Source organism: Perissodus microlepis, chromosome 2 (assembly GCF_051167445.1).
Source record: "Perissodus microlepis isolate ML-2025 ecotype Zambia chromosome 2, ASM5116744v1, whole genome shotgun sequence".
NCBI lineage: Eukaryota > Metazoa > Chordata > Actinopteri > Cichliformes > Cichlidae > Perissodus > Perissodus microlepis.
In genome coordinates this window covers 28,874,467-28,900,619 of record NC_140462.1, presented here as the reverse complement: position 1 = coordinate 28,900,619, position 26,153 = coordinate 28,874,467, and the positions used below count along the sequence as shown (strand labels likewise).

The following is a 26,153-nucleotide window of genomic DNA, read 5'->3' as shown; positions in this document are numbered from 1 at the left end:
TAATTAACTAGTGAACCACGGACACACCTGCAGGGTAGGAAAGTTCTTCTCCATGTCTCCCCAGCTGAGCAGCCACACCTGGTCATGAGATTTGTCATAGTGGAGCTTCACCGGATACGGGTCAGTGCTGACCGTCTGAAAGAGAACACACAACCGATCAAAAACCAAATTGAGCCCAAAGACAGCAGGGCCATGGTATAATACCGCAAGGCAAACTAGACTTGTGTTTGAAGAGATCCCTCTTTGATGTGCAATGGTAATGCTTTTGAAAAGTTTTCCTGCAGACTAATGCACCACGGGTTGACAGGTCCAAGTCTTCTTTTAACAAGGTAGATTGGAGGTGTGCTTTTTATGTATAAGGTGTGTTTAGTGTTGAGCTGCATTTCAAATCAAGTGGTGACAGACACAATTGCTTTACCACACTGAAGTAATTGCTTTCAGTCTTTATCCGTTCTTTGACACACAGCGGCAATATTCCCAACCAGAACAATAGATGAGTCGTATGTGACAGAAAAGTGCTCCTCATGCATTATGTCCACCTGAGTGCAGAGAGACACCCGGCTCAAAGGGAATACGGAAATCTCAGGGGAAGCGAGAGCATGCAGTAGCTTTACTCCTCACAACAGCAAGAAAAAGCAATCATCTTTTTAAAAAGAATTATTGCAACCCTGTATTCCCACAACCCCCTTTGACTGCAGCTTTCCTTCTATAATATTTGTTTTGCCACAAAGTCCTAATGGTATTGTTTACCTTGGCAAAATATATACTGTATTACTGAGAGAGTAAACCTCTCCTAAGAGAGTTATTGCAAATAAGATGAGAATATCTGTTGAATCCTAACTAATCTCCGAGCATGTAGTCATCAGAGAAAACAGGTGTTCGCGTTGTTCTTTTCCTCTCGACTGACAACTTCTTTCTGGCTGAGGAAGATTATAAAGATCCTCAGCCAATATGCTCTAGTAACTTCTACAGATCTGTCAGAGATGAAGCGCGGAGAACATTGCAGCTACTTCCACACAAGTATCCGCATGCACTCTGCAATTCATTAGTTATAATGCACAAAATACAGCTTGCTCATTAAAAACTGTTAACTAACAATTTAATTGGTTGCAAATTTCAAAACGCAAATCGCTTGTTATTGTTGCTTTCGGCATGTCAATCATATTAATAATCCAATGAGAACACGAAAATCTGGGAAACCAGAACTTGCGTGTATCTTACCATTCGAGACGAGTGACGGGTTCAGGTGGGTAATTAACAACTGGTAATATAATGCAATGAAGCTAAACCTCCAGGCAACTGAATAATGAGCTTGTGACAGACTCTGGGACACCAACCTGCTTACTGGCAGGTCCCTGAGAGGCTGGCAAGCCGTAAACAGCTATCACGGTGTCAGGAACATCTGCAGGGATCTGAACAGCCCGGAATTAGTCTGACACACCCAAAAAACCCACTGACACTGATGATTCAACTCCACCACTCACTGCTATTTCCTGAGGAAGCCTTGCATTAAAAAAAAATCCACCAGGAAAAGAGACGGGTGCAGCAAGGAGTGTTAAAGGGGCGGCTTCCTCACACCATCTGTGAGGAAGATGGCAGGATTTGCCATTTTAAAGCACTTCTGAAGGGTTGCCAGGCGACAGTATTCTTGAAGAGGTGGGTCTCAGGGTCACTCGGTCATCACGTTGACGCTAAGGTTAACTGTGGGTCTTGACAGTTGCAGTTTGTATGAAATGGGTCAGGTCAGGGATTAGCAGTCAAACAAAAGCTGATCTTAAAGCTGAAAAAGCAGCACTTTAGCGGTTCAAGTGGAACAGAGCCGGGCTGATGCACTGGCAAGCTTTCAAGCAAGTAAGAAACAAAACGGACTTCATCAAGTAGAAAAATTCAACACATGCAGACAAAGCCCTGCACTCTGCTGTTGACACTGAGGTTGCTTATCAGAATGATTTTATAATCTCTCTGTAGTGGTGACAGCAGTGGCTGGGAACCCCTGGTCAAAATTTCTGCTACTGTGAATAGTTGTGTGTGAGTAGATGCTAAACTGGTGTCTAAAAAGACAAATATGAAACATTACTTTGAATATTTTAAACAAGATTAGAGCACTCTCTGTTTTATATAATTTTGGTGCAAAATAAAAGTTTGGTCACCCCACAAGATTTGACCTCTCACATAAGTTTTGCCAAGGTTTCCAACCTTGATTACAGTAGCTTGTTAGGCCTATTTTCTTATTAGGTCAGAATTATGGAAAGGCCTGGGGATGCACATTTCAGATCTTAATAAACACTCAGACTCCTAAAACCTTGTCCCAACAACTAGCAGCTGCCTACTACTCTAAAGAACAGAGAATAATTGATGCCCACAAAGCTTGACTCCAAGAAAATAGCTTTTTTTTCAAGTAGAAGCTTTCTTACTTTGTAATGGAATTAAGAAATGGTAAACAGAAAGTAGAGGTCAGGTTGAAAGAGCTGCTTGAATAATTGCTAGAAAACCAAATAAAAATAGTTTTTTCTTAAATAGACATTTGGAGTGGGTCTCCACGATTTCATAAAAATAACCTTAATGGAATCAGAAGTTTGACATCCAAACAACATCCAAACAAACCAGATGAATGGCAGACTGCTTTTTAAAGATGTCGGCGATATCTTTCCTCAGCGAAGCCAGCAACTCGACCTTGAGAGCCTCAATATCAGGATTAGCTTGAGATGTGGGGGGCTTTGCAGGAGACGACGGCTCACTCGAGGGTGTGGTCGCGGTTTGCAAACTAGGCCTCAGTTGTGTTTGAATAGTACTGCGGGTTTTAACATTTTTTGCTGCCATTTTACGCCGGCCCGAGTAAAACTTCTCAACAAAACAAACCACAAACCAAAACAGGACTGGAAATATGCCCAAAAAGCGCAAATAAATAACAATTTAATCGCGTCCTACTCCATCAAAGCTCAACCGGAAGTCCGAATGGCAGACTGCTACACTGAACAGCGATATATTTGGAGCAAAAAAGTGCAGACTTTCATGAAAAGAATTCTCAAACTGTAGCACCATTTGTAGCACCATTTTAGATTGACCATGCTTTGGGTTCTTGTTGCAGGAAAATGACCTTAAACGCACCTCAAACTCCACAATGTGCAACCTCAAGAAATGCAAGCTAAATGTTTTATTATGGCTTTCAGATTGGGGACTGGGGACAGTCCATCAATGAAAGCTTGTGGATAAATCTACATGCAAAAAATCTCTGAGTATTTAGTAAACAGAATAGAACAAGTAGCAGTGATGATGTTTCAGGCTGTTTTCAAGCAAGATAACAAAAATCATCCTCCCTGAAATATTAAAGAAACGTGTCTTCTTCTTTAACGTTTTCTTTTTTTTTTGTGCCAGATGGGGACGATCATCTCTAGATTTTACAGAGGATGATCAGAAAAAGAGAAAAATAGAGTTTATAGCCAAAAATGTTTTGTTGGTGTCAGACATTGGGGAAGAAGACTGCTTCAGACAGCTTCAAGCTAATAGGAAGGCAACATTAACTCAAATAACTAGCTGTTCTGTATGCAGAACAGTATCTCTGAATGTGAAACATGTTGAACCTTGAAGCCGATGGGCTACATTGGCAGGTGTCACTAATGCTGGCTGCTATAAACATGAACCTGAGGCTATGTTTTATGCAGGCTGAAAACCAAAGGTTGTCAAACCCGGTACAGCACAGTATCAGACACAATGTACGTAATACAATGTCCATTACTACAGTTCGTTACTACACTAATTTATGTGCATTTAGTTAATGAATCAGAAAATGTATTTTTATGCCTGGTGGTGTTTTACTCAGATTAATAGACCATAAACTGGGAAATTATTTAGTCTACTGGTGTTTATTACCCAGAATACTAGGTTGAAGGAAGTGTGGGATAACAAAGAAAGCTGATAACCACCATTCTGATACGTTTCACTAATGATCTGTTTTGATGAGCCAGATGACATAAAGAAAGCCTGGCTATATTGAATTTACATTGGACTACACTCCTCATACATCGTCACACCACAGCGCTCACTTATTTGTATTAATGCTCTACTAAATAGTTACTTAAGTAGAATATTCCAACACCTCTGATACAAGCGTTTCCCAAATAACAGGATACAGGTCATTTTTAGTTTAGGCCCAAAGCATTCATATATTTGAACTTCATGAAGGAGGATGATGTATGGAACTGGAAAAAAAAAAACATGTGTGTCCTTCATTCAGCAAAATCAATCACAGAAAATACCCATATGGAGCAATGATGTATTGAAGGTTTTTGTGAAATATGTTGCGTTCAATCAACATGGGGACATCGAGCAACCTTGAGGTTTTTTGGCACAGATGGAGTCAATTACTGTAAACAAGAACTTTTCACTTTTACAAAGACACAAACAGGAAAGATTATTCAATCTTTTTTTTTCTTGACCTGTGTTATCGTCAGACCCTCTCTTCGTGTTTCTGGCAAAACTGACGAGAACTTGTTTTTTCCAGTTTAGCCCGACAATTACCTGGACGGCCTTCTGAGACTGGATGTCAACTATGAGCACTCGATCCAAGGTTGGCTGTGTCACATAAATAAACTTGTCCTTGATGTTGACCGCTGATGACCACACACACCTCTGAACCGCCTCTCCTGGTGAGGTGGGGCACACTTCCTCCTGCAAAAACAAAGGCGCGCGCACACACATACACACACACACACACACACACACACACACACCGACAGTGAGCAAATTGTTTTTCATATTACAGGGAAATACGTCTCATTAAAAAACAATTACCTTCACCTCGTCGTTTTTCTGTGTTGTTTACTACCTGCAGTCTTATCACCTATGTGAGTCGTGCTATCTTGGCAACTTGGATAAATGAGCTTTACGTGGTCCAGCGAAATCTCTGTAATCGCTCCCACTTGTCCGCACATATTCTTCAACACAAAGCCCGCGGACAGTCTACGGCTGTTCAGCTTCCACTCCTGGCAGCTCTCGCCATCCTGGCTAATGGGCAACTCAACCAGCCTTATGGCTCAGGAGATTTCCACCTCTCACCCCCTTCCCTAGTCATCCAATCCTCCAGGCAGTGACCAGTCGTCCATTTCAGACTCTGTGGGACAATTTTGGGAGCTGCAAGGATGAATGAAGGACTCCGGCATGGCGGGATGAACTCTTTCTCTCATATTTACAACCACAGAGGCAGCCCATGACAGGTCCCTTTTCACTGGCCAAATTTTCTTGGTTCGAGGGGCATTATTTAATGTATGAACTTGACTCAACTTTATATTAAGAATGATGGGGAAAAACAGAGAGGAGGGATCTAAACTCTACTGCCGACCTCCCCAGTGATGTCGCCCATGTCTTCTCTGTAGGTTAATTTGCAAACAAAAACATCCAGCTAAGAGGTCATTTCAAGAAGCTAATCACTAAATCAATGACACTGCTTTGAATTTTCTGGCTTTAAAGAGCCAGGAAGACAAGGATTTCAATTCTCTGTGACTACATTGTCCAGGTGCAGCACCATCTGTTGCTGTTTATTCCAAAACAGGTTGGAGGAGTCAGTTTTAAAAGCCAGAAATCCTTCCACTTTGTGAAGTAATCGTTGAGTCATTGTTATTGAACCCTGCGACACCCCTGCAGACCTACGCTGTGGTCATTTTGTTGCTAGGGGGGCTGTCAATATCCAACTTATTCCACCTTTAAGAAGTGAGAAGTCAAACATCTGATGCCCAGCCGAGGGTGTGAATGGAGGCGGCTGTAATCCTCTCTGTATATGTGTGTTGCATATGTCAGTATATATGTGGGTGCAATCGATGTATGCAATTTATGTTGTAACTGACAGGTTTTAAAGACTGCAAACATTTGCTGTACTTCTTTATGATGGAAATGACTACAGTGTGATACAAAACAATATATATCTTTTCATCAAATACTGCAGTAGGACATTATGCTGAAGTGAATTCACACTGCGGTGTTGTATTTCTTTAAAAGATATTTAAAAAATACTAGTGTGTAGTTATATTTAGATGATTTTTACTCTCTACACTTGTGAATGTGGATGATGACATTTAAAGAGCTGCTGTGAGAAATGTGAGGCTTCTGATATTCTCCAGCTAAGCCGCCGGATGATTTGTAGAGCTAGTACATTTGTGACACATAAGTCGTCTGTGGGGAGGGAAAGTGCCGAAAACAGTGAAGCAGCAACATCCAAAAGTGTCAAAAAGAGAAACTTTGTGGTAAAGTCACGGCACAATCATGTCTAATCTCTTGAGGTGTTCCTCCAAGCTCTCAATCCAAACTTCTGTAGTCTTATAGTATGACGTGATGCAACTTTCACAATATATATTTTTTTTTAACATGTACTCATAACTTAGTTGGACCTAAAGCCTTTAGAGAATTCTCCAAGCACATTTTTCAAAAAGCTATAGGTGAGTTCCAGCTAGTATTACCCTAAAGTGTTTTGTTTTTTTCCTGTTGAACCAGCATGCTAATTATCACCCTTGAGAGTAAACAAGGTCCTCTTGGAATACATAAGACTTAGAAAACACTTCTGTTAAAATTAAAGAAATATAGAGAGAGTGTTCAAGCTGTTGACTGAGTCCCGTCAGTTTTCTAAAATAAATGTGGCGTTTCTAAAATTCCAATTACTATATTTTATTTACCCTTTGACTGTTTTATGATTAAAATTGTCACTACAAATGTGAGGTTTATATACATACAAAATGCATTTACATAAGTTAAGCATTTGGGTTCTCTATGCTCCTTCTACTCTGGAAACACCAACAGCTACTCTTCCACTCGTTGTTCAGTCTAAGTTCCTCATGGTCACACCACACCCTCCTGGTCCAGTTCTATTACTCGGCTCTGTTACTCGGTCATCACGAGTAGGAATGAGTAAGGTGGAGTAGGAAAATAGTGGCGCAGTCTACTGCGTGGATATGGAAATTATTTGTATTGTACAAAAGACCAAGAGCATGATGGTAAAGTGCAAACTGCATCCATCTGAGTGCATCCATCCGTGTTTCTTTGATTTAACCTTTACCAACACCCAAAAATGTGGAACGTTTAGTACGCATTTGAATTTTTCCTGCCTTTTTCTGTCTTAAATACTGTAACTCACTTATGGTGTTCATCCCACACTCTGCAATAGGCCATCTTTAACTGCTCTCGAATGCAGCAGCAAGGCTGCTAACAAAAACTAGCTATAGTTTTGCCTTTACAAGCTTTCAGTTCCAGTGAAATTCAGAATTCATTTTAAAATTTTATTAACAACATAAAGCCCTACATGGCCCTAGTTCCATCTTATACAGGGACATGTGCTGAGACATTACTGTGGCAGTTGGCCTCTCCGATAATCTGTACACACTCTTTTAACTGTTCCATGCTCTTATTTTAAAACCAGAGGGGATCATTTTGAGGTTGTAGCTCCTACATATTGGAACAGGCTAAATCTGTTGTTTGTTTTAAACAAGTGCAGAAAACGTTTTCTGCAGTCATTAGTTTTTAACCTTTTGTCCTTTTTCATAACTATTCTTCTTCTAATGTGCAGGAGAAAATCCAAGGCTGTATCTTTAACTCACATTTGTATATTTAGACATGTATAACTATCTTTAATTTGTGGTCTTCTCCAAACTGTGAAGCACTTTGAATGTTTTAAAAGGTGCTATAAAAAATAAGCTATTGTTATTGTTTACAGTAAACATTAAGACAACCACCGCACTTAACATAACCTTGTAGCATAGATAATAAAAAACAAAACAAAACTCATAACACATCTGATTGTCCTTTGTTCCACAGGAAACCAAATAAAGATGCTTCCTGCAGCAGAATTGGACGTTATTGTGTTTTCTTCCATACGACATGTATCGCAGTTGAGCAGTCTATCTGGTGGATTTGGATAATGGATTGGCTGTGCATAAGCAATCAATCCTCTGTGATGGAGAAAACGTGAGCACTGTGCTGGGAAACGGCCTCATGTGTTCACACCGCAATCCACCAAGACAAGAGTGGAGTGCTGCAGTGATTGATATCCTAATACAAACACCTCTCAGAGGAACGCTTGGCTGATTGTTGCGCGTTCATGGCATCGCTTTATGTATAACAGCCGTCCAATCAGTGCAGAGCTCCTGGATGAAAGGCAGCTCAGAGGAAAGCTGCTATTCGAGAACACGTGTAAATCTAACAGGTATCTATCAGCTGGGTGCTCTGAATGTTTTGCTGCTTGAAAGCTTCAGTGATAAACGGTGTCTCAGTAGGGGAGGCTCGGTGTAAACAGTCCACTGCCATCTGAAACTCACTCTGACTGCATGAGTTATGTTAGTGAATTAACACCATGACTCAGTGGGTACCCTACGTGTCTAGTGGACATTGTTTTCTTCAACTGTCCATCCATTTGTCCATTTCTTACCACTTATCGGGATCCAGGTCGTAGGGCAGCAGTCCAAACACAGATGCTTAGACCAGTCACTGCTTCTAGCTCTTCTGGGGGGTAACTGAGACATTCCCAGGCCAAACAAGAGATGCATCTCTCCAGCTTTCTTGGGTATTCCCCTTGATCCCCACTTTGGTGATATGCCCGAGACACCTTACCTTGAAGGCATCTTAATTAGATGCCCTTTTCGGAGAAGCGGAGGCTTTACTCAAGAATGACTCAACTCCTCACCCTCTGTTATGCCCAGACACCCTTTAAAAGAAGCCAATTTCTTGAATCTGCAACATTGATTTACTTTTTTCTGTCACTGAAGGTTGAGGACACAAGTGAAGCTAGGAACCCAGACTGACCAATAAATCGACAGCCTCATCTTCAAACTCAGCTCTTTCCACTTCGACAGATCAGTACTGCATCCACATCAGTACACTGCACCAAGCCTGCCTGTCAATCTCTTGCTTTACTCTTCCCCCATTAGTTATCTGACAGAAGGAAAAATAATGACATATTTACTTGAACAATGTTAGAAAAATGACTGTTTGAGCCTGTTGTTTTTACAGGTTTACAGAACACGTTTGTTTTTCTTCCTTCAGTGAAAACGGCTCTAATGAAATTATCTGGTAAATGGGGAGGAGATGATGGAGCGCATCATCTCATGGGTAAATTGGCTGCATGTCTCTACCTGTTAGCCCTGCCCCCATCACCCTAGCTGTTGGGATGGATTTTTCCACCATGGACGACTCTTCTTGTCTAGTCTGATCTTGATTCTCTTTGGGGTTTCTCTGAAACATGTTCAAATTAATCTATATTGCAATGGAAAGCTTTAGGTCCATTCATTTGAAAATCAGGAGAAAAAGAAGGACATTGCTGACATAAGATAATTACACCATCATTTATCAAGTGTGTGAGAAAATGCAGATCTACATTTAAATCATATTTGGAATCACTCATATCAATATTGGACAGTTTAGTGACCCTCAACTGTTGAGCGGGACACTGAACGTTCGGCAGCTTAGCTGACTCTGAACCTCAGATACATCCAACTGCTCACAGAAGCTGTCACTCCGTCGGATAGCAGGGCACTTGATGTGTAGGATATAAATAGTGAATAACACATTACATCTTTTTCAGAGACATTAACAAACACTCCTGTTTGTTCACAGGACTCCACTGTAAAACACTAAGATCCAAACACTGACATTTTTGATCTATGCAAGCCAAGGGCTTACAAGACTATTCAAGCACCTCTTCTCTGCTTCCAATTCATTAAATTAACTGGTCACTGGCAAGATCCTCCAAAGTTAAAATAAAACATTTCACAGTGTTGCGAATTCCTGGCAGGCACAAATCATAACAGTCTTTGGACTTTAGGAAAAGAAATAGGTTTTGCGGAGAGGCATGAATTCATATTAAATAATGTCATTAAAATTATTGCAATTAAACTTGACGTATACTAGGTTAGGTGCTATTAATTTTCAACATTGGAGTTCTGACACTAATACAAAGGAAGAGCAAAATACCCTGTTAAATACACCATAGAGGTCTCCTTTTATGCTGCATGTCGGCAGAGAAAGCACAATAGGGCTCACACAAGTGTTTTTCTTTTTTTTACACTTTATACTTTTGGATACATTAACAGTGTTTCTAACCAGAAACCCACTGTTGGTTCAGGTCTTCTGTAAAAATGTAAAATGTAAAAATAATTACTGTAAATCCTTTACATTTACAGTATTCTACACACTGCTTTAGAAATGCATTATAAACTATAATCTGTTTTAACAGCAAGGCCCAAAACTGACACTCGATATTCATTGAGAACTATTTCACTGCTCTTTGAAGACTGCAACCTTCTCCAGTCCCCCACCTTATGGCTACATATAGCTATGGTCGACTTCTGATATGCTAGCATTGCCTGGTTGAGTTAGACGTCTTTACACATCTTGCTGTTTTACTGGTGGGTTACGAAACACCTCTGGCAGAATTACTGCCACCTTCTGACTGGACTTGGGCTTTACGTACATTTTTAATGATGGAATATAAAAAAAAGTCACTGAATCTTAAATGTTTTCTGACGACTCACCTGCAGAGCCAGCAGCTTCTCACTGGGTTTAATATGCCGTTGGATCTCACATGCAACCGGCTGAATGACTTTGATCCCGTCTTCATAGAACACATAGAACATGTTGCCAATGCCGAGACCTGCGAGAGAATAACAACAGCGCCGTTATATACGTGAAAAAGCTTATGAGACTGCACAGTATGAACATTTGGAACGGAAATAAGCATATAACATTTTTATCTACTCTCGAAGCATCAAATCACTTAATCCTTCTCATCACAGTTCAGTAACCCTATTACAGAAATTCAATTAACTCAGTTTAATGAATGCTATAGTGGAGCAGAAGCAGTCTAGACGTACCTTCTTCCCGCCACAAAATGTTTGCCACTGCAAGGAAGGAAAAAGAGGGAAGCACAGATGAAAATAAATGCAAGAATCAATAGTGTCCCTTTGTGAGAACTAACACCCAAATACTGACTCCTGTTGAGGCAAAGAGGAAAGCAGACCACATGAAAGTTTTATGGAAGCTGTCTGTCTGACACCAAGTGCAACAAACAATCGATGGAGCCCTCTGCTTGGAAATAATTTGATTCCAAACACTGGAAAATGGAGTGCAGGCAACAACAAGTACTGTAAAACAGCTTATGATTTTTGGATGCTGCAATCTTACGAAAAGAGAGGAAAAAAAACTTAGATCTCAGATCATCATCCATCAATATGAGCGTTATGGGTAAGCTGCCTTAGACACCCATGAGTAGTCCACAGGTTTCAGGCTCAGATGATTATCATAAGTCATTAAGAAGGATTAATGTGCTGCTTCTTCAGTGGCATGAAACCTGTTTTGGCTGCTATAACAGGTAATTTCTCATTAAATTCACTTAGAAGTGACTAATGACATGAAATGTGGGATGAAAGCCACATAATACCCTGAATGTTCACTGGCGACCTAAGACACAGACTGACAGTGGGCTTTCAAAGCAGCCGCTGGATACTCTGAGAGAAAAGATGACATCATAAGACTAAATAGTGAGAAGAAAATCTAGAGCTATTATATACTTTCCATGTAAAGATAAGAGCAAATTCTTCCACTCAATCATTCTCATCCCCCAACCCGCCACCACCACTGTCATCTCACACTGGCTTTTAACTGTGACCTTCTCTCATTGTTCATGTGTCCCCCAGTCTTCTCTCTGCTTCCATTCCATCTTCCATTTTCATGCATTTTCAGTCTACAAACCAATCTCCAGGCCAATTCACATCCGATTCTAATCTTGCCTCTATTGCAGTGCTCATTCCCGCAGCCTCTTGCTCAGGTGGACGGATGCAGAGAAAGAAAAGGGAGCTGAGACAAAGCCAACCAGACACCACTGTGCTGTTAGTCAGCCTTAATCTTTCAAAAGTGCTTTGTCAAGTCTTTCCTGTGCACTCTTGCATACCTTTTAGCTCATTAAAAGTTCCACAAAAGGAGCGGGGTGTATAGCGGGGTCTGGAGGATCGAGGAAGGAAGGAAGGCAAGGACAAAACAAAAAGGAAAACAATACAATTTATTTGAGATCTGCCAAAAATGGAAAATGGAAAAGAGGAGCTGAGATGAGATCTTGTGTGCCCCGGTCTTTTCCAATAGTCCACAGTATTGATGCTATTCATCACTTGGCAGAAACACTGTGGCTGTTCTGCGCATACAAGGAGCCCATACATCAACTTCATCATCCATATAACAAAACAAGCTGGCTGCCACTGTAGGCAGTGAGTTCACTCTTTCTGGCCGTAATAACTATGTTTCCACTGGGCTCCAAACATCGGGGACGCCACGCTCACCAGCCAGTCTGGCCTCCGCAGTTCCTACCCGTCAGCAAGGTTACATAAATTCAATTTGTTTACAAGAGCACGCTGCTGCGACAGTGGGCCAAACAGCCCGTGGTGTTCACCACAGTGGCATGGCAGAAGACAGTATAATACAGCTAAAGTAATTGGGTCACAGTAGATGCAAATGTATAATGAAATTCAGGATGACTGCCTTAGGTGTTCAGCTTTTTATTGCTCTTTCCAGGTATTCTTTACGAAGTTTCTTGGAAAACCTGACCCAAGACTTATGCTTTAATTATAAGCTCTACACACATACACCTTCTCAACAGTTTGGAAGTACAAATCCTGCTCGCTGCTCTAGCATTATATATTCAGAAAGTGAAAAAATAATGCTCGAGAAAACAGGCAGAAATATCATTCTTCCTCTTCTTTCTTTCATCATCTACACTGATACAAAAGTCTTTTGAGAACACTGATAGCATGCAGAGCAGGTACCCCACAAATCTGTGTGAAGCCAAAAAGATTTTTGCATGTGCCTGCCAACTCCCACTTGCAGTACATTGAGGCCTGGATCAAGATGCCTTAGGACTCTCTCCTTTGGCTCTTAGCCAAGCCCTGTAAACCTGGATATCAGCAGAAATTTGTCTTTAATGAACAGTGTCTAATACTACTTTTCAAATGCTCCTTTTTAAAATAAAAAATAAAAAAATGAATAGGTAAATGCATGTTCCTTTTACCTACAACCCCAAAATGTTCTCTTTTTAGAATTTTCTCTGTGCTGATTTTCAGAATTAGGTAGTTGATCAATTTTCTTGTAGGTGTTTTCAAGAAAGACTATTTTCTTAATTTGCTCTACACTATGAGTGACGCTGCCTACAAGTGAACACTACAGTACTTTCAGCATGAATGTCTGTGAAGCTTCTCAGTCATCCAGGTCATCGTAGACGTAGACGTTGAAGACGTTTCACCTCTAATTCAAGAAGCTTCTTCAGTTCAGAACTGAAGCTTCTTCTTGTATGAGAGGTGAAACGTCTTCAAGCAACTTGAAGAAGTCCAGACGCTTTTCTTTCCAAGCTCCTTAGACTTTCAGCATGAATAAAAACACGAGATATCTGGATTTTTGCCTAAATGTCTCTGATTTAAAGTGAAAAAAGCTCAGGAATTTACCTGAAACTTCATTTAGAAGTCAATTATAAATCTAGGGAGGGAGTTCAGGAGGTAGAGCAAGTCATTTACTAATCAGAAGATTGGTGGTTTGATCCTTCGCCGTGCCAGTATGCATGCCAAATGTCCTTGGGTAAAATACTAAAACCAAGTTTCCCTCCGATCCATCTATTGGATTATTAATGTCAGATAGAAAGCACAGATAAAATTCCCATCACAGAGAGAGAATGAGAGGACTGTTATTGTCTCATACTGCTGCAGTTTAAGTGAAAAAAAAAGAAAAACTCACAAAACTGCACACCATTACTGAGAACTGAGTAATTTCCAAAACGAATGCAACAACGCATGCCAAATATGTAACAATAAAGAAGAAAGTGTTCATCCACAACAAGGTGCTCATGGTAGAGACAGCCCAAAAGTATGTAAATATACACATAATATACAATATTAAATTGGATGGGATGTAATCCCAGATTTTTTTCCTTTACTTTCAAAGCACCAAAGAGTGAGTGCCATTTAGTTCCATTATATAAAAGAGAAGGCAGATACCGCTCCAACTGGCAGCAAACACCAAAGCTATCTGACTTTAGAGTGAACTGTCCCTTTAACCTCAGTTTATCAGACAACGCTCTGGGCGCAGGGTGGGAATCAAAAAACAGTTCGAGTTGAGACCCGCTTCCAAACTGTCCAATCTATCTCGACCGTATGCCCCCAACTGCTTCTATCATCACTGGCACATTTTTCTGACAGATGAACATGTCAAACTGATGGAAGTGGAGCTTTGACACATGAGTCACACTGAGGCTTTTTTTTCCCATACTCTGGTTCTAAATTGTGCTCAGACAAATAATTTAAAATTTTATGCTTATGCCGATCTCTACAGAAAACTAGTTAAATGCTTTTAAGTCAGCTTTCAGTATATACACGTTGGTCTTTCTACTGAGAGGTCTGACATCATTACCAATGTGCAGGCCCTTTAACACAATGAGAAGTACAGAGTATAATTTTTAGGGGGCAATTTTCATATCATGAGCCGTATGCTTTACAAAGAAAAGCCACAGCAGAAATCTTTATCCAGTTCTAGGAAATGAGAATTATAAAGCAATGCACCTTTGTGAGTCAAAGGTCAGACAAAATGTCATGAAGCTGTAGCTCTCAGATGGTAAGCAGAGTATCTTTTTCCTGCGTGTTTTGCAAAATGTAAAAATGATGGTTGATACGGCTGAAGAAAAGTCATGAAGGGTCATTTTAAGCGCCAAGATATTTCATGTCTTATTTAAAGTGGCTATCAACTGATGGTGGCTCAGCCTCTCTGGCGTTAAAGTGAATACTGATGAAACAATATCATTTTCAGAGCCTTGTGCTTCTCACTTGGCTTCTTCTCTCTGCACTACAAACACTTATGAGTCACCTAGTGATCAAGTCCAACTTCATACAGAGAAAGTCTTTTAGCTTTTATATTTAACCCATCCATTCTTCAGTCACGAAATTCTTCAGATTTCCTAACAGCTTTTTTTTCTTCTTCTTCCCCCGTTGCTTTTAGCAGCTCTGTGCTTCAACAGCAAGTTCCCAGCAGTACTATTTAAAGTCAGGTAGAGCGAGGAAGCTTTCAAAATAACAGGTCTGACAGCACTTGAATTAGAGCTGGGAGCCCGTGGACAACCGAAGGCTGTATCATCTCTTTAGGATGAAAAGTATTCAAAAGACTTAATCCCTGAGAGTTTTCAGAAAGGAGAAAAAGAAAAAAACGAGTTACTGGAGAGCACTTCAAACATCCAAACTTGAAAAATAAAACTTGTTTTAACTGATTGTGCTTCATCACAAACACGGGCTGCTATGGGAGACATACACGGATGAATATCCGCTGTAGCAGTGCAGCCAATGTGATCCATCTATAATTATGAACAAAAAAAACCCTTGTGATTTCTTATTTTTATTACATCACTAAATGAATCATGCTCTATCACATTTATAATACTTTGCAAAGTCATGGCAACTGAATCCATTCAACCTTTCAGCCAGTCTAGTTCTACAAACCAGGTTTAATGTAATCACTATGATCATTCAAGTGTAAATAGATTTTAAGTGGTGTTCGTGTTGTGTCCTCTGCTGTTCATGATTTGTACTGATTATGATCATTATCCTCATGATTAGTATTATTACATTAGTATTCAAAAGAATCATCACAAATATTCACAAGCTGTCATGTTATAGCTGGGGCTTAAAGGCGTTAAAACTTTCCACTGGATTTATGTTATTCATTTCGGAAAGCCTTCACCGTGAAACTCAGTCGACAGGCAGTAGGCTGCTGACACTGCAGATAGCGTCACTGCCTGGTTAGAGTTCCTTGTTGCTGACAGCGTGTCCAACGCTGTGTGAAAGCCTGCTGTGATGGGGAGGGACGCTACTGATGGAAACATGGACGCTAGTTTGGCTCGAGCTGATCTTCTGTGTTCAGAGGATATGAAGCAGACAGCACGGTGAACAGCATAGCATTAAAACAGCTTTGTGAAGACTTCGGTGTGCAGCGGTGGTTCTCATCTGTGTAGTGCCAAGGCCCAGGAGATTGCAGGGCTTTGTTCCAACCAATCACTTGAGCAGCAGATTTCACTGATTAGATCTTCCCCTTCGTCTGAAACTGTAAAATCAAGCAGTGGCGTGTTTGATTGGAACAAAAGCTTACAAACTGCAAGATATGATAAAATGGCCAAGAAAACGTGACAGAATAAAAACAGCAAGGTATGCAGACAAGTGTTGAGGGAGGAAAAAAGTGGCATAGAAGAGGACATAACATGGAGCAAAGACAACAGTCTAACATAATTATCGGTTTAATAACATTAAAAAAACGTTATGGGGTTATTACGAAATGCACATGACCAATGATCTCAGTTTTGAATTTACTTTGGACATGTCATCATTTTTTTTTCATGAAGTTTTGCAGTGATAAATGTTTACCTACAGGTAGATATCAGCTGTGGGGCTGTAAAAATGTCTAGTGTTCTTTTCATGGTGTATATCTGAAAGTTTAAGTTACTTTAAACAAGAATTTGTTGGAGGACCACACTGAGATCTAACATGGACGATCCTAAGACCTCATGTCATCACTCGATGGCTTAGATACAGACATCAGATGAGGACCAGCAGTAACTGACTGTGCGAGAAGTTTTAATGGTCTATTGTTGGTCACATACCTCTCTGCTTATCTTGCAGATCAGCAGGTATCTGTAGTTATTAGTCTGTTTACTTGCACAAAATTTAAATAGCCTCTATGCCAACTGTGGTTTGCACCAACACAACATTACTATTGAGGTGGAACAGGAAAGGTTGCCTGATTATTTCTGCGTATTAAAAAGCTGATAAGCATCACAAATTGCTCTATTATGTCTGACATTAATGATTCAATCTAGATACTTAGCTGGTTGAAAAACACACAACACTAGTGGGATGAAGAACACAAGAATAAAGGGAGCTGTGGGTGTCACTTTGCAAAAAATTACCAAAATGCATTAAAATTTCTCATTCTGGAATACAAGTGCTCTAAGCAATAAACCTCAGCATAGCATCAACCTCAGAATCACATCACACCTCCTACAGTTGCACACAGTGAGTCACTATCTTTATTTTCACACATGTACAAAATTAGGAAAATTAGGTTGTGATAATTTCCACATGTGGGACATACTACGAAAAAGGCTCTGTGTGGTTTAGATGAGGACACTGTTACAATAGAGTTTAAAGGAAGAAAAACATGTGACGCCCACTCACTAGTGGTGAATGTGCAGAACAATTAGATGCTCTGTTAAAACATCGAGACAGCCTGATATTACACTGACTTTGTAGCAGGGAGCTGGCAGGTTAAACACTGGCTCAGTGTTCAGTCTCACTGTGTTACCTGCACCTCCGCTGGTTGAGCCCTAGAAAAATTCATGGCTGCAGTGCTTGTGTGGAAATGGCTCAAGATACCCAACTGCCAATTGAAGAAATAAGCACAAAATGCCACCAGTGCGAAATAAACATGAAAACAGAGCCCTAAAAATCTCAAGACTGGAGAATATCCAGACTGATTCAGAATGAAGACAGTCTAAATTTCTCCAAAACAATTTGTCTGTACCCTACAGGTGAAATAACTGTACCTTGTCTGCAGCTTTGCCACAAATAATAAAATAAAATAATGATTTTAGGACTCAATAGGTGAATCATATCTGAGTGGAGATGTTTCGCAGCGGAAATGCTTAACTCACTTTTCAGCCCACTTGAATTTCAAGACTCTCTGTTCCTGTTGGAGTATTTAAAGGTCATACATTAATTAATGAACCTTTACAGTGAGTCACGAAGCAACGAGTACAGAGGAAAGAATATAAAGCAGAGAAAATATAGTAATAATAAATAGATACTGGAATTGTGAGTCAAAACCAGAGTAAAGAGAAAAATGGGGATGTACCTGACCTGCCAGAACATGAAAAGCCATCTTTCTCTTGAGCTGCCAAAACAGCTATGACCTTTTCAGGACCTCTGTGGGTGTCCTGCACTATCTGGTACCATGGTACTTGCACCAGATCTTTTGGGTCCTGTGAATGTAGGAAATGGGACTGGCTAATGTCAGATGATTAGATGTTTTTACAGTTTAGTGAGGTGCTGCTGGGGAGGCTAATATCTGTGAGTAGTACGAGTCAAAGTTACATGAATGCCAGGAGCCGATGTTTTCCCAGCAGAACACTGCACTGTTATGAAATCATCAATGTTATTCACCTCATCTGCTCTTAACCATGCCACAAACAGCCATAGTATTAAAACATGTGGCTTTAATGGGTTACCAGGGTGAGATATATATATATAAAGTATCAAAAACGTAAATGTAATTATTGTGCTAACAGAGAGACAAGTGAAAAATGCATGTTGCAATTAAACACTAAACATATCTGACAAAATGTTATCCTGTAAGTGAGCTTAAAAATATTGTAACAGTAACAAATTTACTTGTAACTTTAATAAATTATATAAAATGAAAGATTCAGATACAAAAATATTTAAGAGATTATTTGGAGATTTTAAAAATTCCATCCACCTGTTAAACAGCTGCTTCTTTCTTTGCATTAAAAAAACTTGAATGCTTCCTTCAGTTTCTTGTTTTTCTTAAATAGTCACATATTTTAGAGGGAGGCTATACACTAAGCACAGCCACCACAAAGTAAGACAGAAAAAAGGAAAGTCGGCACAAAAGGAAACAATTGTCCTGTTATAGTAAACAAATATTTTCACTTGGCAAGGCAATGTAATGTGACTCATTTATTAACGGTAAAACGGTTGAAAGTTGCCACTTTCAAAGGGTCAAGGCTACAGAAGACAACTACTACCACCACGCTGTGTTCTATATGTTAATTATCTTTCTAATTAAAACTCGTCAAAAATAGTAGAACTTTAGCTGCATCAAACCATAGCTGCTGAGCAGAGCAGCTACCTTGATTAGCAACGTATACAAAAGCTATTCATGCACAGAAAACAGCACACCAAGAACAAACCTCCATTAGTTCAGTCACTGGAGCCAAGTGGATAACCAGATTTGGATTACTTTGTGATATTTTATTGAGAAAGCCAAGATCATGTTTCTCATTTTGTTTTTTAACTTTTCAATTTCATATTTATGAAGATATGACATGAATCGTCCAGTTTTGCTCCCAAAAATTCCTGGATCCAGATCGTGAATCACTCCAAAATCCACCTGCAACCTTTTAAGTAATTTCGCTAACAAATACACAGAGACACTGAATTAATCACATAAACCCCTTGGCGGGCATAAAAATAAAGTTAATACGTGGCTTGCTTTAGACGATAACGATATGATCGGCCCTTGAAACGGTGCAAGGCAGATTTTCTCACAAGATTATTTCTAGTAATAACTGCATAATTAAAAGTTCTTTATTTGGTCCACGAGTGCACTTCAGTGAAGGTAAAGAAGCAGTAACTCGGGCCACTAGATTCACTGTAGAGTATTGTAAGTCCCTGATATGAGGTATGAAGTGCAGCATAATGTGGAGACATAACAAAGTGGAGAGACCAAAGGAACAAACACTCGCTTTGAGTCTCGCAGATCCTCTGACACTGCAGAAATAATTGGCACATTGTGAAGGGCAGATATTTATGCCAGTTTAGCGGCAGACTGTCAGAGATGGATGGTGCTCTGCCTGCTGGTGACAGCTTCTGTTAAAGAGATCTCAGAATAGTGACTGCTCAGGTTTTCCCAAACAACAAAGTGCTTGGATAAATCTGAGAGAAAAACAATTCAGTGCTGCGCCTGTGAAGAGAAGGTTTTGACCTCCAAGCTCCTCTGGTGGATTCATCTAAAAAAGATCACTCATGCCTTGCTCATCAAATCATGTTTTTCAATTCATCTCCTGCTTAATACCTTATTCAGCCCTTTGACAACTGCCTTAGTTAGTTATTCAGCTCTCCTCTCTCTTTTATTGAAGTGTTTGAATGGGAAGCCCAAGGCGGGTCATAAACAATGATTCCACAGAAAGAGATCATTACTTTCCACAAAAGTAATGTGGAAGGTTTCTAAAACATTTCCAAGTGTAATCTCAACGTGTCATTTAAATCTCTGTCTGTTTCAGATCAATGCTGGTAGATCAAGGGTAGTCTGCTGCCACAACATGCCCACAAGCATCTCATCCTGTGTAGGATCAGAGTATTGAGCTTTTTCTTGAAAGCGTCCTTGATTCTGGCACTTGAGGCAAATGTCGTCTGTTTTAATAATGTGCATATGTTGTCCCTGAGCATAAACACAATTAAGTCAGTACTTATGAGCATCGAAAAGTTAGAAAACCAGAAGTACTACAATTATATATGAAAAAGTATTTTTACTTAGGGGTGTTTAAGAATTGTATGCAAATGATTCACAGTGTTTGCAGTTGGTTGTCCAATTTTTGATTAGTGAAAAACATGAATTATTACACACATATAGCAGGTGTTCCAAAACTTTTAATGCACATCTTCAGCTAACAGAGCCCAGCTGTTATTAAATTCAGAGTCGGCGCCAGAGCCTAAAGATATGCTTTAAAAGGGTGAAAGGCTCGTCTTACTTTATTGTTTCATTTACAAAAAAAAAAAAAAAAAAATCTGCATTCACATAATTCTATAAGTCACAAAACAGAGACTTTAAACTAACAACACAGTGGGAAATTTGGATATTCCCAAAGTCCACACATGAATAAATAGCCCCACTACACAATGTGACAGTTGGCGTTGCAGGATCTCCATTTGTTTAGCACTTTTCAAGTGAAATCATCCTTCCAAGCTAGCAGTACAAGCTAATGGATCTTTTTAGTAATGATGAAACATGAGTGAGTAGTTTCTGAAGTCTGACTTGCATTCTTAAGGATATCCTCTCCAAAATCATCAGGGCAGAAGTAAATCTCTATCAGTAGGATCAGTGTCCTTACTCAGAGCAGTTAACTGTATCACTGCAGAAACACTAAGTTACTATGAACTGGATAATTAACTTGTTTCTGCAATGCTATCTTCCATTACCAGACAAATATGACTGAATGTCCTGCTCAAGACAGCACAAACTGATCTGGATCCAGAGACACCATTTATACACGGTATGGAGGGAATTTTCTATCTTGGCTTTGGCTTCCAGTATACTGTTTCATGCTTGTGTAGAATCACCGGTGAAGTTTTCCTTCCCATATCAAGAAGGCACTCAAAGTTCTTAACACTGCCTTCGGGTCTGGAATGTCTTCACCATGAAGCAGTCAGTGAATCTGTCTCTTACCTGCCAACGTCATTCTCTTTGTACAGTGAACTCTGATAACAGAGCAGTTAAAAGAGCCAACAATGAGTACATTTTATTAGAAATGACCATACTTCAAAGGTTATAGTTGTAATTCATTTGATAAATACATCAAAAAATGAAACACAAACTACTTGCTTTTACTGTATTCAGACTACTTGTGCTTACTGACGTGTATGTCACCTCTGAAAACATATAATAAAGTCTACTTAAAATGAGAATAATTTGTAGCCTTTAAGAAATCCTCATCCTCGGTCTGTAAAAAAGTTGAGTTGCAAGTTTACTTTGTATCTTTATGGTTAGGTGTTATTTTAAATGACTTTAGGGAATTGAGAATGACTAAACCTGTATGCAAATTTAAATCACAGTAAGAATTAGGATTGGTTTTGTACAGAATACTTCTTCAGTAGTTATAAAATTTCCCTTTATATTTGTCCCCATAGTGTCTCCCTGAAACTATCTTATGAAACCAGATGCTGTTTTTTGGATGGGTAATAACTGCCAATGACTTTAGAGAGCCTCTCTGGCCCAACATGATATCACATGGAGCTAATCTAGATTCACACTCCAAATGTACTACAGCATGTGGGTTTAAATGAGGAAAAAACTGAAAAGACTGTGATTTATGTGGCATAGGTGGGTGGCACAGATGGTCATTAATCATAACTTTATCTAAACAGTCTAAATTTACTTATTATTACAAACAGCTGCTGCAATTGAAAAGTAGTGAAAAGTTTGTGGCAGGTTTTTTTTGCTAATAGAGAGACTGGCAGGCTGCTGATGAAGATCAAGGTGGAGAATAAGCTCAGACTCAGAAGACAATGTGACAGACCAAAAGATCTTTGAGACAAAAAGATAAAAGGGGTGAACAGGTAAAGTCTAACCAACTTGTCTAATTGCCAGTGTTTCTGCTGGCTGGAAATGAAGGGGAAAGAATCAAACTGTGTTGCCTAAGGTGGAAAGTTCCATGCTTAAGAAGAAAAGGGTGACCATGCTCTTGTAAAACGGAGACAGAGATTAAATACTGGATGGCTGAGAAGGACACCGTCATATGAAAAATTTAAAGTTTCCACCAAACTCTACATGGAAAAACTAAGCAGACCCTTGCTGCTTCTATAGGAATTAAGAGACTGGTGCTACTACTGATTTACTGATCATCAGTAACTGTGACCACCTTTATAAAACTACAAGTTTTGGTACTTTGTTGGACTGGAGCATTCAGTTGTGTTTTAACGGTCAGAGGGAGCAATCCTTAAAAAAATAGGCATTTTAAATTTAAAGTTAATGAAAAAACAATTAGAAAAAGATTCTTTTCTGTAAAAAGAAAGTGGCAGGTTGGAAAAGTAGCATCTGAACGAACTCATAATTTCTGAAACAATGTCCTTTAGACGGACAAGACCAAAGTAGAGATATCCGGCCATAATGCAGAGACACACCAACACCATAGCAACGCTTCATATCAACTGTCAACATGGTGGTGGTGGAAGTATGATGATTTGAGCCAAAGGACCCTGCAGACGTGGACTAGTCTGCATACCAAAGTATTCTGTTATTCAAAAGGGATACCCGTCTGTCTGACAAAACAGGAACTATTTTCTGGGAACTATTTCTGACAGCTGTTAAGCAGTCCCTTAGCTACATCTATTAATAATAGAGAATTAATAGTGTATCAAAGTACTATATGCTTACTGTCTAATCTAATAGCTACACAAATGTAAAATAGTATCAACCTGTGTGGGTTAATAGACAAATATATGCTAAATAACTTCAACATGAAGCCTGTCAACTGAGCACATAAGCATGAAGTGGGACTGAGAACTGCACACGTGCAGTTTACACACACATTAGAAGTAAAATAGACAACCCTGCATGCTCCAAGCATGAATCCTGGGATTATCTGTTTGCACTAATCATTATAAAGCCGTGGTGAATCAATGATGATATTTTTTAAATAACAGCTGCTTGACAAACATTTCAATATTTACTCAGACAATTTCTCAGGTAAAACCAGGTGCACTGTACAACGACACTAGCTAAACCTGATTAAATTTGTTGTGGTAAAGTACAAGTACATTGTAGATTACAATACACATGAGCAGCTTAGACACCTCGGTGTCTGTGTTCTGGCCTTAAACACTGATGTATTGACAACAGCTGGTAGCTTTCCTCTGAAATATCACCCGTGGCAGCCTCTGATTGGACAGCCCAATAGGAATATCTGTCCATCTGCAGAGGCTAATCAAATACCAAGATAATGCAAATGACAACAGGGGGTCAAAACTCAAATCTGCAACCCTCTCACAGATTTAATGAGTTTTGTGTTTGTCTCACCTTTTTACACAGCTGCACAGACACAAACAAGTCTGAACTTATATTAGTCAGCCTTTCTCCTCTATGCTCAGATATTAAATTATCTGAACATAGGGACGAATTCATTTATTATTTCTTAACATGCTGCACGTGAAACATTAAATATAATATTTTTTTTCTGTTTTACATGCATATATCTTACATTTGTTGTATCAGTGTATTCTCTTTTCTTGAGTTAGATAATTTCAGTATGCGGCTGTTTTAAAAACACATTTTAAATCTGTTTAATTAGTCAACACCTTACACGCCTTTTCCCTCAAGCCAGGAAAACCTTTAGATGGAGTGGAAACAGCTTAATAGTTTACTTTGTTTTCCACAAACACACACACAAACACACAGTTGTCAGCTGTAAAGCACCGTGTGATGGATCTGCGTTAAAAGCACTTTAGGAATAAATCTGATTTGACATGACCTCGTGTGACCATTAAACTAATTACACTTGTAAAGCTAAAGAATCCAATACCTCTTTGTCTTTCCCTTATACCAGACTACTTGTGTTTTCTATGTGAAGAAGACAGCGTTTTATCTACAGTGTAAATTGATGAATGATGTCTGGTTTTGATTGGTCTGCTGTATTAAGTTATGAATGGAGGAATTACCAAGATCATAGTTTATTATTGGTTCATGCATAATTCTCATGATCAGCATGTATATATTGTCCAGTTTGCACATGCCTGTATCGTTAACCTCTTGGACCTATCCCTGAATAATGTGTGAAGGTTAGTTTCCATAATTGTCACTTTTCACACAGAAGGAAATAATCAGCTTCAGATGTATTTCCACTAGTATGCAATTTAGGCGAGGGAGCTCTCTTTATAGTTTCCATATGAAGCAACAAAGAACATCTCCTTGCTACCAGTAAATCCACCGGACTATTAACTGCACTATTCTTACACAGACTATGTATTAGAGATCTGTCAGATTTAAAATTGATTCATATCTGATCCTGCTGCATAAGACAGTTACATGCCCACTGGTCAGGTAAGGAAAAAAAAAAAAGATGTGTCCTATCGAGATGTTTGTCCCTATGCAAAAAGAACCATCAAAAGCTGTTGTTGCTAAGAAAGCTGAGGTGATGTTTTAGTGTCGAACAGTCTGTATTTAATTATTTTTATTTAATGTTTTTATATTAATTGAGTTGATTTAATTTTTTTGCAAAGATTTGTTGGCTTGACAACCTCAGCACGACTAACAAAAAACCGGCTGGAATAAACTGTTAAACTCTGCCAAATGACCATTAGTCATGTGAATGTGCCAGTGTTCATCACATTAGGGCCACTCAGAGAGCTTGCTGGTATTTTTATATTTGACATCATTTGTCCCCACAGTAGTGTTCTCACAGATATTAAGGTAAAACTACTACACACACACTTTTAAATAAGAACTGATGGATTTTTAGGGTTTTTACAGCTCATTGCAGCTTTTATAATGATGATATTTAACCTTTGTTTCATAAGCATTGTTGCTTAACAATTTATGGTGTGCTGACTACAATGCAAATACAACCAATAAAGTCTATCCCATAAAACTAACTTGGCCATACATGTAAAATAACTTAAACAAAAGGTACAAATGATATTAAAGGGGAGTTATATTAGAGTTGACGCCAATTAGACACATTTTTCAGCTTCTGAAATATCAACTCTTTGATATCCAAGAGCAACGTTAGACAACTTTCACATCTCTGCGGAAACTAAATCACCTGTGATCAAAACTGGAGCTATAACTGTCCAAAAAGAGAAAAAAAAGAAGCACAAAGATAATAATTTAATATAGTATGGCAATCAGTCTGGAAAATAATGGCTGCATATACTCCATAAAGCACACCATGGTGACAAAGGGAAGAGAAGCTATCAAGATGAATTTAACTAACAGGATTATGATAGGCTGTTAAAGACAAAAGGGGTGAAAAAAAATCCAGTTTTACAGGTGATCGTTCATCTTTGAAGTTTTTGTAAGATAGTTACTTTATTTTAATGATCCTATAGTTTGCATGCATGAGGGATATTTCTGACTTGACATGTTTCAACTGTTCTAATTACATCTGTAAGGCTGAAAACCTACTAACAAGTGTTTTCTATACATTCAAAGTAATTCTGTCTTACAGTGTACATTTGTAGAATTGCCACCCCAGGATTGTATGCCTCTGTCAACTGAAGGCAAAGTTAACATCCTTCCATTCCTGCGTTTTGGTGTTGAATAACGGTGATGTCACATGAAGTTAACCTTGTGCGAAATGTCTTTGTAATTGGAGGAGGAATTCTTGAATTATGCTCAAAAACATGTTTTGTAAGGTCCCACAGAACTAGACCTTTGAAATTCTAGAGTTCATTCTTCACTCCAAGTGAACTTTTTGTGCCAGATGTAATGAAATTTCTTCCAGTGTTCCTGAGAGATCACATTCAGAAGAACAGAAAGGACTTACAGTAAGCTCAGTCTTGAAACTTGGAAATCAACTCAGTTCATCCTTCAGTTGCAAGTTTCTCAATATCCTTCCTGCAGGCATGTGACAACACTTTGTAACTTCTAACAAG

At 39.2% G+C, this 26,153-nt stretch overlaps 1 protein-coding gene across 3 annotated transcripts in view; it reads right to left on the bottom strand.

Annotated features, from left to right (window-relative positions):
- The window catches only part of fstl5 (follistatin-like 5), a 201,345-nt gene that overhangs the window by 11,894 nt on the left and 163,298 nt on the right, over positions 1–26,153 (bottom strand). For all 3 annotated transcript variants that reach the window (XM_084954596.1, XM_084954604.1, XM_084954614.1), the window contains 4 exons: positions 10,848–10,874; positions 10,509–10,627; positions 4,519–4,668; positions 28–135 (listed from right to left, as the gene is read on the bottom strand). In XM_084954596.1, coding sequence (XP_084810722.1) covers positions 28–135; positions 4,519–4,668; positions 10,509–10,627; positions 10,848–10,874 — 404 coding nt within the window. The remainder of the gene's footprint in view (positions 1–27; positions 136–4,518; positions 4,669–10,508; positions 10,628–10,847; positions 10,875–26,153) is intronic.